The sequence below is a fragment of the Archocentrus centrarchus genome, chromosome 16 (assembly GCF_007364275.1).
Source record: "Archocentrus centrarchus isolate MPI-CPG fArcCen1 chromosome 16, fArcCen1, whole genome shotgun sequence".
Taxonomy (NCBI): Eukaryota; Metazoa; Chordata; class Actinopteri; order Cichliformes; family Cichlidae; genus Archocentrus; species Archocentrus centrarchus.
This window is the reverse complement of record NC_044361.1, coordinates 9,925,382-9,940,506: the sequence shown is the minus strand read 5'-3', so window position 1 is coordinate 9,940,506 and position 15,125 is coordinate 9,925,382. Positions and strand designations below refer to the sequence as shown.

The window sequence follows — 15,125 nt, the reverse complement described above, 5'->3', positions numbered from 1 at the left end:
CACTCAACTCTCATCTGACACTCTGAGGAATTTTATAGATATGTGGAAACAACACATCATGAACTGCTGTGAAATCAAAAATATGATGTGGGTCAGGCAGGGTGGTAGGGATTTAAGGGCTAATGCTTTGTAATTGGTAAACAGGACTTTGACAGCACAGTGGGTGCATTGGGTCACATATTACTGGATCCTAAACAACTTTGCCACTGGAATGTAGAACTTGTGTGTATGCCACTCTGTAAAAAATGAATTGAAATTTAAACTAAGAGGGTCACAGACTGCGGAGATGCTGCTTAAAATGGGCTTTGACTGCTTGAGACAGAAATTAGTGGATTACATCAGTATGATAAAAACAAAAAAACTTGAAAGATGTTTTCATATACTTGTTTTAAATATTTCTGAACATATCTACAAATAAATAATATTTTTATAATACATTTATATTTTTATAACTGGCAATCAGGCTCCCACAGCCTTGCAAACCTGATACTGTGCAATAAAACACTTGGATATTTTAATGCCATGTGGTATTTTTCTATTCTGCTTAATGTAAGCATGTAAGCATAGAGTCCAAACAGCCCAAAGAAAAAAAAAAAAAAAAAACACTTCCCTTTCAGCTAACAGTAGCTGAGCTTTCTTGGCACCCTCCCCCTCCAGCTTTGAGGAGGGAGACATGCAAATTTATCTCCTGGGGGGGTAAAAACTGCCCTAAACCCAGCATTTTCAGAGGCAGGCACAACTTCACAAAGTCACAACAACAAAGGCAAAGGGAGAAGAAAGTCCAGTTTGAGCTTAAACTTTGTGACAAAATACATGTTTCCATCTAGTCACTGCTTCTAGGGTTTATGTTTGCAAGTGCTGACTACAGAAAATAAGGAGGATTGCGCCACTTTTATTGGACAATATTTTGTCCTTATTACTGAATCATGGGAAATACAGTGAAGACATAACACAGGTAATTATTGGGAAATTATCCATTTACTATGCAGTGTAAGTTTCCTATAGCTTTTATATTTTAAACACAGTCTGAGGTCAACAAATTTGTGGGTTTGTCTGCTGATTGTGTCTCTAATAATTCTGTAAATTGTGTACATAAAATATTGCAGCATGAAAAAAGTACATATATTTTGACTCTTACTATTATGGAAGCTTGTGGCTGTTGCAAGTTAGTAATTATTTTTGTAATTTTTGTTAATAAATTCTCCACATCTTTCCTTGCGAGCGCTAATATCGCGCTGTGTAAGGTTTTGACAGTTCTGAGCAAATGTTTGTCAAGTTCGCGTAAGTAGAACCAAACCGGAAAGTGTTTATAAACGTTGTGTTTTTTATGTTTTACTAAAAAGGTGATTGAAATTTATTTAAAAAGCAAAAACGGTAGGACTTTTTTATCCGCATTAATTGGGATGTATTTTTAATTTTTACTCTGAAGTTTTAAATTAGAAAAAACAAATGTGTTGGTTAATGTAGGTTTTATTTTGACAGTTTAAACCGGATGTCTCGGCGTTGATTCGGGGAATGACGCTCCTGTCTGTGGGTCCGTCTCGCCGCTCGATCTACGCTGTTGACGTCTGCTCGGTTGTAACAAATGGTCCGCTCTAGGTGCCATCGTGATAACGTCGAACGACAGTAACTTGAACTAATCCATGGCCGCCATCGTTTTCTCTTTTAATCTCCCCACCACTCTTTAAAAATTCCGCCGAAAAAGAAAAAGCGTTGTGTCCCCTCTTTTGGGTTTTCAGCGGACGTAAGTAACGTTAGCTAACCGCGCTGTTAGCTTCATGTGAATGTTAGCATGTTGTTAGCTAAATGCACTGGGTAACGTGGCGTTATTTAGAGAAATACTAGATAAAACCTATTAGCAATAACATAACTGTCAGTAGCATTCTTACTAGAAAAAAAAAAACTTTGTTTTTGTAAAACATTGTCAGTACCAGGAAAACATCGTATATTACCATGTAATTACCGCGGACATTACTGCTAATGTCCTCCATGAATTCAAAGCGACCTGTTACAGTAAGAAGCAGTGGTAGCATGCAGCTTGGTAAATCATGTGGAGCAACAGTGTTGTAACCAGACACAGCACTACCAGTCAGTTTATTCAAACCTGCTAACATCATTGCAGGAGTTCCGGTGGCTGGTTCAAAGTAACTTAAACTAACATTTCACACATTAAAGACAGCCTATAGTATAGAGAAAACACATGCTATAAACCATCCAGATATTTTTTCTATATTAGTCCTTTAAGCGGGGATTAATTAACTCAAGCCTAAATTAAAATGTTTGCCAGATAGCGAGAAATGTGAGAATCAGTGGTATTTGTTAGGAAGGTACCCCAGACTCATTGGCTGCATATTCTGACCAGTCGTGCTAATGTGTTTAGACAAGCCCCAGAGGTCCATTTTGAGCCAGGAAAAACCCCGGTTTCCTCTACAGATTTACAGATTTGATTGTACTTTGGAGTACCGCTGGAACATGTGTTAGCAGGGGAAACAATTGACTGATCATTGACTGATTCCTTTTTGCCTCTCGTCCTCATCTGCCCCTTAGGTGTACAACAACTACCCAGAGGATCTAGGGGCAGCTCTATACCGAGAGCCATTTGACTTCAACGCCGAGCCGCCTTGGGATCCTAGCTGATAGTGGACGAGTTCATCCCAGGACTCATCCATGTGAGTAAAGTAGGAGAAGAATTCATGCATCCACTTTAATTGTAGGACTGAGAAAAATCTCATGGCACAAACTTTGACGACGTGTACAGACGTGTGTCTGTGTGGTGAAGAATTATTGCTTACAATTCTACAGTAACTGTCATCTCTTGACAAAAGGAGTAAACACGCAGCACGTCCCAGATCACTCGAGTTATTTTAGATCTACTGTTTCAGATCTATTTTCAGCAGTTGTATTAAAATAACAGGATACTTCCCAGGACTGCTTTTAAATGCAGTGACTTTGCTGTTAGATTTGGTTGCAGTAGTAGAGAGAAATAATTTGAGATATAACTCAACTGATTTGCATGGAATTTCCTTGAGATTATGGCTGCATTGGACTGTATAGTGTATGTTTTGTGAACCATACACCCTGTTAGCATCATTAGTTCTTTCACAAGGAACATAGAAAAAGTGACCTAGTTAAACATTTTCTAAGTTACATAAGGTCTCAGTTCATTTTTAAAGAGATGATAGTGTTAAGCCATCTACCAGTGTGTTTTTAACCACTGTTTGAGCAGGAATTTTTATTTATTTACTTATTTTTGTTATACACCACAGCAGTCTTTGTTGGCATGTTGTTAGTCTCCCCATGTAACCTTTCCAAAGCACTATCTTTTTACATCTGGTCTGGTCCAAACTGCCATGACTGGCTGACGTACTGTGCAGCATTACTGAAAGTAAAGTTGTGGCACAGATGCCGCCAGTATTGTACCTTGGTTAATGCCATCAAACAGAACATTTACGGGTCACTGGCTCAGGGATTAATGGTGATTGTTGGGAGTAATTGATGATAAAGTAAATGAACTCTGTGCCCCAGACTATGTGTTTTCACAGCAGCTTTTTAGAAGAATAGGCCTCTTCCACAAAGCTATCCTATAACGTAGAACCTGTTCTCTGCTCTGATTGGATGCCCAATGAAAATTATTTGTTCAATTCAGGATTTCATAAGAGGGGTTTAGGGTTCAGGTTTCAACACTGGACAACATCATGGAATATGCATTATCCAAATGTGATTTTTGGTGCTTGAACTCAGTGCTTTATGATGACTTTTCTCTTTTTCTTGTACAGTTTGTTGCATAAGTCTAGGACCCCAGGGGCTTGAGAGGGAGCGAGCAAGACCACTTTGCACTACCCACATTCTTTATGCCTGTTGATTTGAAGAAAACGATTGAGAGGATGAAAGGAATCTCTGATGAACCGCAGTATTCTGTTGGCCTGCTGGAGGGAGGCGTGGCACTCTGTGACGTGATTGACAATCACATTTATGAACAAACACTGGTATGGGCTTTATGTTTAATAACATGTACTTAGAAACCTGTGTTTTCTACTGTTTTAATACTGTTTCAAAACCAGCAGTTGTATTATAATGCACTGCTAAATGTGGTAAAGTAACATACAGGCACGCTTTGGTTTAAGCTTGCATTGTGGATTAATTACATACAGATTTAGTGTGTTTTCTGACTCTTCCACGTGTGTGTTTCCGTCTTCTTCAGTCTGAGAAGAATGCCTTCTTTGTAGCAGATTTGGGAGTCATAATGAGACAACATGTTCGCTGGCGGATCCACATGGCCCAGATCAGACCATACTATGCTGTCAGGTGCAATAGCAGCCCAGCTGTGATTGAAGTCCTTGCTGCCCTCGGCACTGGATTCATATGCACCAACAAGGTACTCTTTGATAGCTCACTTTTTTGTCATTAGGATTTTTCACTGGTAAATAATTAATGCCATTTGCAGGGTGCCAATATAGCTCATCAGGTTGGCCCATATGTCATGAGGCTACTGCAAAGGACGGGGTTCGAATCCGCCCCAAGGCCTTTTACTGTGTGTGTTTCCCCGTATTCTCTCACAGTTTCCTGTCTTCTCTCCAGTTTTCGTTTCTTAGTCAAGGCTAAAATGCCCCCTAAAAATGCACTCTTTAGCCCTGCATTCTGAGCACAGCATGGCTTTGTCATTTTTAAAACCCTTATACCCTTATTTTACAGCCCTGTACCACCCTTTTCTCTTACAGAGTAAGTATAAGTGCATATATTTGGTTTAACATTGGCAAGCCTTGGTCCAAAAGCTGTAAAATATTTAGAGAAGCACCACCAAATGGTCAACACATGTCAGTGACCACCTTGTTTAATAAATATCTGACTATAGGAGACCATGCATGATAGACATGGCAAGATAAACTCTGTTCACTTGTATATTACAGGAGACCTATTACACACATTTCAAATTCCAAATGTTCTTCCTGCTAGAGTAGCTTTGCCTGATTCACAGTTCAAAATAATCCTTATTTATCTTATACTGGGCCTTGGTGCAGCACCTCAGTTCACCCTCTCTCTGAAAAATGATGTTTTAGCACTGCTCACTTTAAGGAAACTTTCTTCTATTCCTTGCTAATGAAAGAAACAGTATTTGGATTGAATTTTTGTGCTTACAGCCAGAGCAGTGTTCCTGAGATGACCATGTAAAGGATATCCTCTAAACAGTAGAAAAAAACTGTCTGAAACCAAGTGTTTAGAGCCTGAGCTTTTGGGTCACAGGGATTCTTTGTACATTGACCTCATTATTTGAAACTCTGGTTAAGCTTAGTACAAGAATCCACCATTGTAACAGTAAAACAGTTGTTTGTTTGTTTTTTGTTTTGATTTTTTGTTTTAAAAAGCATAAGTCCCTTTTAATGAAATATTGCTTTGTCTGTGTATCTTTTTATTTCAGCCTGAACTGGAACTGGTGCAGAGCTATGGTATCCCCTCTGAAGATATCATCTACAGTGGTGTTTGCAAACAAGTTTCCCAGATTAAATACGCTGCTAAAAATGGCATTGACCTCCTGGTGTGCGATAATGAAGCGGAGCTACGCAAGATTTCTCGCTGCCACCCCAATGCCAAGTAAGTGTTTTGACAAGCATCAGTCCAGGTCCCAGTGACTGTATATCTTCTGTTTTAGCAGTTGAGTAACTGGCCTTGTTATCAGTCAGTAGTCACTATCTGTTTGTTACACCACATTAGGCTGATAAGAAATCAGGCTATAAAAATTGTTCAGTCCTGTCTGGTTTACTGTTCTGGCTTTATAATATAAATAATCTGGATTATTTGTTCTCCACAAAACAGTAACCAAGGTTCTGTATTTCCTGTGTTTTAATTTAGGCTGCTGCTACAGGTGTCAACGGAAGCATCAAACCCGGACGATGACATGAGCATGACATTTGGCTGTTCCCTCAAGGACTGCAGGCATCTGCTGGAGAGTGCTAAGGAGCTGGGTGTGCAGGTAGTGGGGGTCAGGTAAGGCCTGCAGGAAGGAAATGCAAAGAAATCCAATTGCAGGTTGTGTACTTAGACCGCTACAAAGCTAGCGCATTTCTCTTCCCCTCTAGTTCATTTGTCTATAAAAATTACATTTTAACTTATAGTTAAGGTGTCAGTCTGACTATTGATTGCCTCTTTTACTCCTCAGGTCTCACGTTTCCAGCTCCTGTGACGATGACCAGGTGTATGTTCATGCCATCTCTGATGCCCGTTGTGTCTTTGATATGGGAGTACGTAGTGTTAAATAACACTTATTATTTGCACCCAGTTCTGTGACTGTCATTTGCATTTCTGTTATATGCACTTTTATGTTTTGGACAGCTCCAGAAACACTAGGTGCTTTGTTGATAACTTGTGTCTTGGTTATGTGTTTACAACTTTCTTTTTTTTTTTTTTTTTTTTTTGTCTCAGGAGGAAATTGGATTCAGCATGAAAATCCTGGACATTGGGGGTGGATTCAGTGGCTCTGAGGCCCAGCTGGAACTGGTTAGTGTGTTTCTATCTGATACTATGTGAAACTGTTAAGGACAAGCTGGACACTGTAGCTTCACTGAGCACTAGCAGAAAAATAGGATGAACTACATTGTCTTTAATGTTGAGAATATTCCTATATAGACTCATATTTTACCTGCTCCCTGTAAGCTCTGATTTAAATTACTTTTCAGAGCCATGTGAGAAAACATGTTACAAAGCGGTATTGTCTTAATGTTAATTTTAAAGGCTTCTATCATCTCTTTTTCAGATTAATAGTGCAGTCATGTCTATGGTGGACCTATACTTCCCTCCTTCTACAGGAGTTTCCATCATTGCTGAGCCTGGCAGCTTCTTTGTGTCCTCTGCTTTCACCCTGGCTGTCAATGTCATCTCCAAGGAGATGGTGGCACGGGATTGCCAGGACCAGGAGCATGGTCAGTGGCTGATATTCACCAAGGAAAGATAATGATTGAGATATTGCAGCATGTTTACTGACAAGAACACAGTGAAGGACATACTCTCTAAAGCCTGTATTCCAGAAGTGGCGCGAACACGGACAAATACACAGTGCATTTTCATGCAGAAACCAGTTCTATACACCATGAAGAGTATTATCATTCCAGGAATTTGCAGTGCAGCTGTGCATTATCTGTAAATCAAAGTGTAAAATGAAATTCAAAACTTTAATGCCCTCCTTTGAACAGATGACCTGTCTCCAAACGAGGAGCCAGAGTTCCAGTACACTATGAACGAAGGAGTGTACGGATCGTTTGCCTGCAAACTCTCTGAAACGCTGATATCGGCTCCATCTGTTCACAAGGTGAGTCTCAAAGATTCTCTATGGGGCAGTATATACACTCACTGGATACTTTATTAGGTACAGCTTGCTAGTACCAGATTGGATCCCTTTTACTTTCAAAACTGTCTTAATTCAACAAGGTGCTGGAAACATTTTCCAGAAATATTGGGCCATACTGCCACGATAGCATCAAGCAGTTGCTGCAGATACAGTACCAATCAAAAGCTTGGATACGCTTACCCATTCATATGAGTGTGTCCAAGCTTTTGACTGGTAATGTATATTGGCTGCAAGTCCATGATGCAAATCTCCTGGTCCATCCATCCAACAGAGCACCTTTGGGAAAAGGTTTACCTAACAAAGTGCCAGTGAGTGTGTAACCACAACAAAAAGTTACCTTCCCTTCACTTCTCAGTATGTATACACACTTATTATTATTGAATCAGAAACATCTTAATCAGCTACTGCACATATATATACACTGTAATATGACTAAAGTAATCAACTTTGTTGCCTTGTTAGCAGAACACTTCCCTGGATGTGCCAGTGTTCAGCAGCAGCCTGTGGGGTCCCTCTGGAGATGATCTGGACCAGGTAGTGGAGCACTGTCTTTTACCTGAGCTCAACATTGGAGACTGGCTCATGTTCACACATGCTGGGGCCTACAGTCTTGGTCAGCCACTGTGCACCTCCACTGACTCACCACCACCCCCTGTGTACTATGTCATCTCCTCTAGAGACTGGTAAGTTTAGCAGTGACTGAGAAAATGTTTTCTGTCCAAAAATGTGGAGGTTTTGGTCTTTGATTCCCGTTTATTTTCATCCACCAGGTTTGAGATGCAGGACACTGGTGTTACCAATGAGGCTACACTTAAGAACTTCTCACTGGTCCCGTACTTCCCCAGTTCCTGCCAAACAGAGGCTGCACTGTCTGTCCCAGCTTAGCAAACATTTGACTAGGACCAGAAGGCTTTTCACTTCTCTCACTTGTTTCTGCTGCTAGCTTCCTTTGTTTCACATTCCACTGGGGTAAACTCCACCAGTAGTGCTTGAAATTGCCTGGACCAGATCGAATTCATCTCACAGACCCCAATGCACAACACTTGTATGTGGTCAAACCTGGAAACCCTAAGTAGGTGTTAATTAGTATGCAACAAAATGGATGACTCCAGAAAAGCCAGATGTATTCTTCTCTTTGTTTTGGGACTCCTATTGAACTATGGTTTACACCCCTACAGTAGACATATAATGATGTTAAATGATTATATTTGACAGATGTATTATCCATATCTCCTTTGCTATTGTCAGACTCGTAAAGTAAGATGTGTATCCCTGGGTGAAGCAGTGTATTTAAAAATAAAAACACTTCTGAGATTATGTAGGAAGCTTTACCAAAAGACTTGTATTTATGATTTTAATTTTGGTGTAGTTTTTTGTGACAGAGGCCAGAATCCACTTTTACATTTACAATGTGGCATCTTCAAATATTAAAAGGGGAGCTTGCAGCATATCATTGCTGCAGATTCAAAATGTGTGGCGCCGTCATGGCGTCCATTCCTGGAAATCGATTAGCGATTTTGAAAGCCACGAGGTCGGTGTTCACCAATAAGCTGGTGTTGCTGTGATTTTCCAAAGTGCTGAGTAGCTTTGCTCCCGAGACGAGCGAAGGAGCGGCAGGTGACTGCTCTGCCACCAGATAGTAAAGCAGGTTTATTAGACAGCATGTGCTGCGGATGGAACACAGGAAGTGCTGATGGATAATGAATCAGCTTACATTGAACGTCACATGGTTTCTTTAAAAAAACAAAACATGATTTAAAAGGCTACAGCATTTCTATTTCTACTGATATTTATATAGTTTGAAAATATTCTTTCAGCATCTGTGATTGTGTTGAAAGAATATTGCAGTATTTCCTGACAGCAAGTATACTTGCACTGTGTGTATCATATCTGTGAAGCTGTGTCATAAATCTAAGGCATGATAAATTATCAGGCATTTGCCTGTTATTAACTTGTAGCCGTGCTTGTCTAAATGAAGATAATAAACACCCCACTGACTGGACTGTGAATCACTGTGTGTGTGTTTTATCAGAAACAGACAAATGTTGGAAATAATGACTACCTCCTGGTGTCGTACACACAGCTGAAAGTGGCAGTCCTTAGTTTTAGAACCTGACGGTTGTATACAGTCATTTTGCAATAACAAACTGAAGGGGATAAAGCTTTAAAGTATCACAGGCATGTGGGAACCATGGAACATATTTTAAATAGTACAGGTTTTTTATTGATCGAGACAAAAATGATCAAGTTTATTAAGGAACTCTGTTTTGTGCCGGAAAACATTGAGCAAAGATATTTTAAACTGATTGTCGTGGCACAAAAGAACAAGATTGAACAATTTTTGGTCAAATATTACTGAAAAGATTTTTTTTAAGAAGTAAACTTGACTATATGTAATTGCTCAGCTTACGTCGATGCAGTAGTTAAATGTAAACACTTTAATTACCTCGTTTATATTCATCTGTAATCATGGCAGGATAGCAAATACTTGCAATTTCGCTGTCAGTTTAACAGTGTTGCACAACAGCCCTTTCATAAGGTGACAAAAAAAAAAAAAAAAATTACACAGTCCTCTGTGCACTGAGACTCAGTATCAACAGCTTAATGTGTCTCATTTGGTTTCACAGTCTTGTTGAAGAGGACGCTCTGCATGCAGCAAGGTCAGCAGTGTGCCCTCATCGCCGCCAGGTGTCTTCGGGTGTGCTTGGCCAGGTGGTCGCTGCGCATGAAGCGGCTGAGGCACATTGGGCAGGCAAACCTTTTCTCTCCCGTGTGGGTTCGGCGGTGGCGGGACAGCTCATCGGAGCGAGCAAAGCGTCTCTCGCAGCCCTCCCACTTGCATTTGTATGGTTTCTCACCTGTTGGGTAGTGGAGGTGAGAATGAGGACTTTTCTAAATATAGTCGAATGGGAACCACTTTTGTTTTCATGACAAGAAGAACACACTTGTGCTAAGCAGAAGAAAAATGGATGATATAAACTTTTGGTTTCTCTGCAAAACACAGAAAACTGCCACAGCATTAAAATACATGAGCTTTTTATTAGCATTTAAATCATTTCTCTCTCACCTGTGTGTGTCCTCATGTGGGCCTTGAGATGGGAGCTCTTGAAGTAGGTCTTGCTGCAGTCCTCGCGGGGACAAACATGAGTGCGTGCACGGACCACCTCTGGCTGCTGAGGGATGCGTCTTTGCTCTGTTGAGGCACAATGAGGTGCCGGGGCGATGGCTGCGAACTTGGTTCCACCAGGGTTCACCTGCACTGGCTGAAGGTAGAAAGGAGGAACAGATGGCTGAGGGACAAGGAGCATGACCGGACCCTTTGCCACCTCACCCCCTACAAGGAAGACCTGAGCAGAAGAAGCCGTTTGTCGTTCTTTTTTGCACTGCAGTTGCAGTGGTGTGTGTACCATGGTGACTGCTGGCAGTAGTTGTTGCTGCTGACTGTGTGAGTTTGTGACAGTCTTTTGCACAACACTGGGTGAAGAAGAAGAGACAGGAAGAACGTGGCAGTAGACCGCCACAGGAGAGGCCAGAGCACTTCCTGCTAGGACAGACTGAGGTGTCTTTATATTTTCACCTGAGCCTACAAGACTTCCTTGGTTCTGTCTGGACTGAACAACATTTGGGGATGTCTCAGTGCAAGCTCGTGTTGCAGTAATCTCCTCAGAGTCTCTACTATTCAGCCCATCTTCACAGTTCAAGTCTTTTTTAGAGTCTAGCCTGTGAACCTGAGTGAGCTCCTCTTCCTTTGAGACATAATGAAGGTCACAGGAGCAGTGCAGGCCATCTGCAGTGTGACGGATCACACTGGTGCACTGGAAGCTCGGCTGAGCAGTGTGTTGGTGCTTGTGCATGGAGGTTTCTTCTGCAGGTTGGTGAGGCTTCAGAGCTAACCCTGGATAGGCAGTCTCAGAGTGGGGTGGGCTGTATGGTGGTGTCATGCACTGAAAAGAAAAGGCAGGTCATCAAAGTTGCTAAAGTTTTTCAGTTCTGTGCTAATAAATATACATTTACTAGAAACAGACATGGACTTACATATGGATCACTTAGAAAAGGACAGTCCTGCAGCACAGCAGTACTGGTGGTGACCAGGTCATCCTCTGAGCTGTCTGCAGAGGGAGACAGAGGTCTGAAGTGTCTCAGCCTGAAGTTCCTGGACTTGCAGTGCTTAGTCATGGACATCAGAACCCTCACAGCCTCTATGTCACCTGCACACATGTGAGCTGACTGGAATTCACCCTGGATGTCTGAGATGTCACAGTGGTGCTCTTCAGACTTCATGGTGCAAGTCTGACAGAAAGACGAAATTGACTTTTTCCACTTATTATGGATTAACATAACATCGCACAATGATTTGTCACTATCCTACACTAAAAGTATCGCCTTCAAATACACACTCTGTGCATTATTCAGGTCATTTATCACCATTTACAGAGTATATGAATCAGCATGTGAGATAAGCATGATCAGCTGCTGCTCATCAGCGCCGTTGCCCTTTTACCTACTTTGCTGGGGGACAAAAGCAGCATGTGTGGTGGTTACAAAACAGACACACAACACCCACTGTAAGAACCCCTCCCTGCTCGGGCCACACACAGACTACAGTCCACCATCATGTTCCTCAATAACTAACATTGGCGAAGCACACCGACCAGACTGGTTAGCTGCTTTTTAAAGGGCTGACAACTAGTTTATCTTTGTTTTTCCATGAAAAGCCTCAATTAAGTAAGAAGAAAAGAAATGTCACGCCAACTAGAAAATACGACGTTGAAGAAACTCATATTTACTTACTACGTTTGTGTGCGTCAAGTGTTCGGGAAACAGGTTTAATCCCTGAGTACTCGTCCACACGGCTTGTGCGAACAATTTAAGACCAGCCAAGTATGCTTCCTAACTTTCTCCACAGGGTCGTTTCCATTCATCATTTCAAATGCGGTGGGGGGAACCGATGGGCGTGGCTTAACGCTGCGCCCAATGGGACGCAAAGGTGTGTTGCGGTAGACCAATGGCACAGGGACTCTGTGCGTGATCAGGGGCTGAAGGCACCGTGGAGGCTGCATGGTACACCCCCCACTCCCCCAATACACACACACACACTCCTTCCAATTATCTGCCGTTTTCAGTGGGTAACTTCGCCCAGACAAGCAGATACATACCCTCTGTCTTGACTAATCATAGCGATGACTAATCACTATCACAAATCATATCACTTGGAGTGACGACAGTGAGATAAAATGGTCATTATCAGATAGCAACATGCAGGTAATTAATATAGCATTTCTGACTACTTAACAATCTTCAGAGAAATGTATCTAAATTAAGCTACTGTTTAATTCAGGTTTAAACCAGAGGAGCATGGCCGTGGATAAGGGGGGGGCTGGAGTGGCAAATTTCAGTGTCTCCCATTCGCAAGTCTTCTCAATTCACCCATGGGTGGAAATTAAGTGGACAAGCATTCCACATTCCCCAGATTCTGCAAAAACTGCTCCTCCTCAGTAACATAAATTCAGTGCAAAAACAGTACCCTTTTCAGCTTTGACACACACACACACACACCCCATATGCCTCACAGTGTTTTTGTTTTTTTTTAAACTAACTCCTTTATTTTGCAGAAGTGAACTTAAACCAAAGGACTGTCTTCTTTCTGCTGTTACTCATTATAATAAATCACATTCAGTGTTGTAACCAGGCTGCATTTTGTCAGCTCCATTGTCTTGCAGCTCATTCTTGTCGCCCACTTTGTTACAAGGCAGCGGTGTTAGATTAAATTTGCCTGAAAGGAAGAAAGTTAATTTTTCTGTTGTTAGCAACATTTAGCCTTAAAGATAATAAATACTGCTTGTGAATAGGCTGCATCTCTTCAATAATTCATGAAATTAGTGAAATGACCTAAGTATCTTACCAGTAACAATTCTTTTTAATTTGACTGATATTTCAATTAGCAGACCACTTGTCTTTTGTTGGCGAAAGAGGTCAGCCAACAGGAGATGGCCTCAGGCGGCCCTGTGGATTAGGTAAGTGTCAGCTGTCTAGACCTTCCTGCACAGCACAGAGAACCGGAACAAAAGGCCGACTGTAGACACACAATGGAGAAATACACACACAGACACACAGCCCATTTGACTGTGTCTGGCACTGTGGGATGTTCCTCAAAAGCATATTTGCTGGAACAGAAAAAAGCGTGACCACAAGAAGCACAAAGATTTCATTCTTAACTTCTCAAACTCCCTGAAATCCTCATCCAATGTCTCGGAACTAATAGATAACACGAAATAAATATTTTTCTGAACAATAATCCAACTGTAATAGGGCAATCCACAGCTCATATAGCTACATGAACCATGTTTGCATGTTGAGTTGAAATCCATGGAAATGCAGCATAGAGAGTGCTGCAAGACTCTAGTTGGAGTCTTGAAAAAAAGCAAAACAGAAGTTAATCAGGGACATCAAGATAACTCAAGAAAAAAGCTTTGCCTCAAAGTTACAGCTAGGCCAGCTTCCTAATGTCAGCCCATTTTGAAGCAAGGATGATTTCCAATTAGACTACATCAACAAGAACTTGGGGTTCTCTTTAGCTGTTTCAGAAATGAGTGTTTCTCTACGTTCAGAAAGACACTGCTCACTACTTCTCTTTATTCATCAAGTAAATGCAGGCCAACATCTAAGCTGTGCAGAAGTCTGTGATTCGTTGTATTTGTTCACAGATTTAAATTCAGGACTGCCTGAGTGCCATTTCTCTCTCTCTTATATAATCTTTTTGGTTTATGCTTGTGATTTGATGTTAAGACGTAGAGCTGCATTCTATCCTTCCCTAGACTTACAAAGATATGCCTCCGCCAGCACTAAGAGACGTTATTTTAAACTCTTCAGCTATTGATCGTGTTACCTCACTCAGTAAAACTTAGGCTGAACTGATTGCGGGCTGACTGACAGCAGCTGGTCCGGGGCCGCTGATGAAAACAGGCTATATTTAAGGTGTAACAGCTGGAAAACCTCTGATTATACTGAGGAGAATATGTCACAAGTGTGTCTATACGCAGTGGAGGTTTATTCATGAATTTAAAAGTTGCAGCCTGAAATGTGTACACTTCCTAAAGCTTAGAAACCCACTAACCTTTCTCTGATGATAATGCAGTTTCCTGGCCCTGACTCTTTGTACCCATATTTAACAACTCCAGAGGTCATTTAATAACCCAGCACCCACCCACCTAAAAATAGCTCTGGTTTGTTTGTCTTCACTCTTAAATAAGGTTACAGGGTGTTTTTTGGAGCAACGGCCCTGGCTTCAGTAACCTCTGTATTGAACTCAGTAAACACAGAGAAAAATGACACTTTTCTCTCATCTGGTTGCGTGATATGTCGCAGAAAGTATGAACAAATAGTCTAATGAACATAGACACACTTATATCTGAACGATTTCCCTTTAATTTTAACAACATATTTTAAATTTTTGTCAAATCAACAGACATTGCTTACAAATGCTCATGTAACACAGAGGTTCATATAAGGCTTATGTAACTTTTTCTTTTTCTATTTTACATCCACAGCTGATACTTAATGAAACATTTGCTCAGCTGAGCTGCAGACAAAGTGAACTACAGGTCAGAGTGGATGGGGGGGGGGGGGGGGGGGGGGGGGGGGGGGGGGGCAGTAGAACAACATCCATGTGGGTCATTTTGAGTCAAATGGTTGCATTTCTCTTTGCTTGAGCTGAGTGGAACCTCATGCTGCAGATGGCAGATAAATGAGGAACCTCACTTGAGGCAGCAGCACAAGTGTTTTTTTT

General features: G+C 41.4%; 2 protein-coding genes across 4 annotated transcripts; one reads left to right on the top strand and one right to left on the bottom strand.

Annotated features, from left to right (window-relative positions):
* Positions 1-1,521: 1,521 nt before the first annotated feature.
* On the top strand, positions 1,522-9,348 carry LOC115794113 (antizyme inhibitor 1). 2 transcript variants are annotated; one of them, XM_030749408.1, is made up of 12 exons: positions 1,522-1,744; positions 2,548-2,669; positions 3,777-3,986; positions 4,202-4,375; positions 5,417-5,589; positions 5,848-5,982; positions 6,155-6,236; positions 6,418-6,492; positions 6,749-6,914; positions 7,185-7,300; positions 7,805-8,022; positions 8,110-9,348. In XM_030749408.1, the coding sequence occupies exons 3-12, from the start codon at positions 3,852-3,854 to the stop codon at positions 8,222-8,224; spliced, it is 1,389 nt and encodes a 462-aa protein (XP_030605268.1). In that variant the 5' UTR covers positions 1,522-1,744; positions 2,548-2,669; positions 3,777-3,851; the 3' UTR covers positions 8,225-9,348. The 2 variants fall into 2 exon arrangements, with proteins under 2 accessions (XP_030605268.1, XP_030605267.1); XM_030749407.1 differs by having other exon boundaries at positions 7,802-8,022.
* On the bottom strand, positions 9,342-12,258 carry LOC115794114 (Krueppel-like factor 10). 2 transcript variants are annotated; one of them, XM_030749410.1, is made up of 4 exons: positions 12,131-12,258; positions 11,375-11,629; positions 10,407-11,283; positions 9,342-10,197 (listed from the first exon to the last, which is right to left on the bottom strand). In XM_030749410.1, the coding sequence occupies exons 2-4, from the start codon at positions 11,618-11,620 to the stop codon at positions 10,001-10,003; spliced, it is 1,320 nt and encodes a 439-aa protein (XP_030605270.1). In that variant the 5' UTR covers positions 11,621-11,629; positions 12,131-12,258; the 3' UTR covers positions 9,342-10,000. The 2 variants fall into 2 exon arrangements, with proteins under 2 accessions (XP_030605270.1, XP_030605271.1); XM_030749411.1 differs by having other exon boundaries at positions 11,375-11,547; positions 12,131-12,229.
* Between the last annotated feature and the right edge of the window lie 2,867 nt (positions 12,259-15,125).

Coding starts and splice junctions, on each gene's coding strand:
- LOC115794113 (XM_030749407.1), top strand. CDS start 3,852: ATGCCTGTTGATTTGAAGAAAACGATTGAGAGGATGAAAGGAATCTCT. Junction 3,987..4,201: donor ACATTTATGAACAAACACTG/GTATGGGCTTTA, acceptor CGTCTTCTTCAG/TCTGAGAAGAATGCCTTCTT. Junction 5,983..6,154: donor GTGCAGGTAGTGGGGGTCAG/GTAAGGCCTGCA, acceptor TTTACTCCTCAG/GTCTCACGTTTCCAGCTCCT.
- LOC115794114 (XM_030749410.1), bottom strand. CDS start 11,620: ATGAAGTCTGAAGAGCACCACTGTGACATCTCAGACATCCAGGGTGAA. Junction 11,284..11,374: donor CTTTTCTAAGTGATCCATAT/GTAAGTCCATGT, acceptor TTTTCTTTTCAG/TGCATGACACCACCATACAG. Junction 10,198..10,406: donor CCACATGAGGACACACACAG/GTGAGAGAGAAA, acceptor ACTACCCAACAG/GTGAGAAACCATACAAATGC.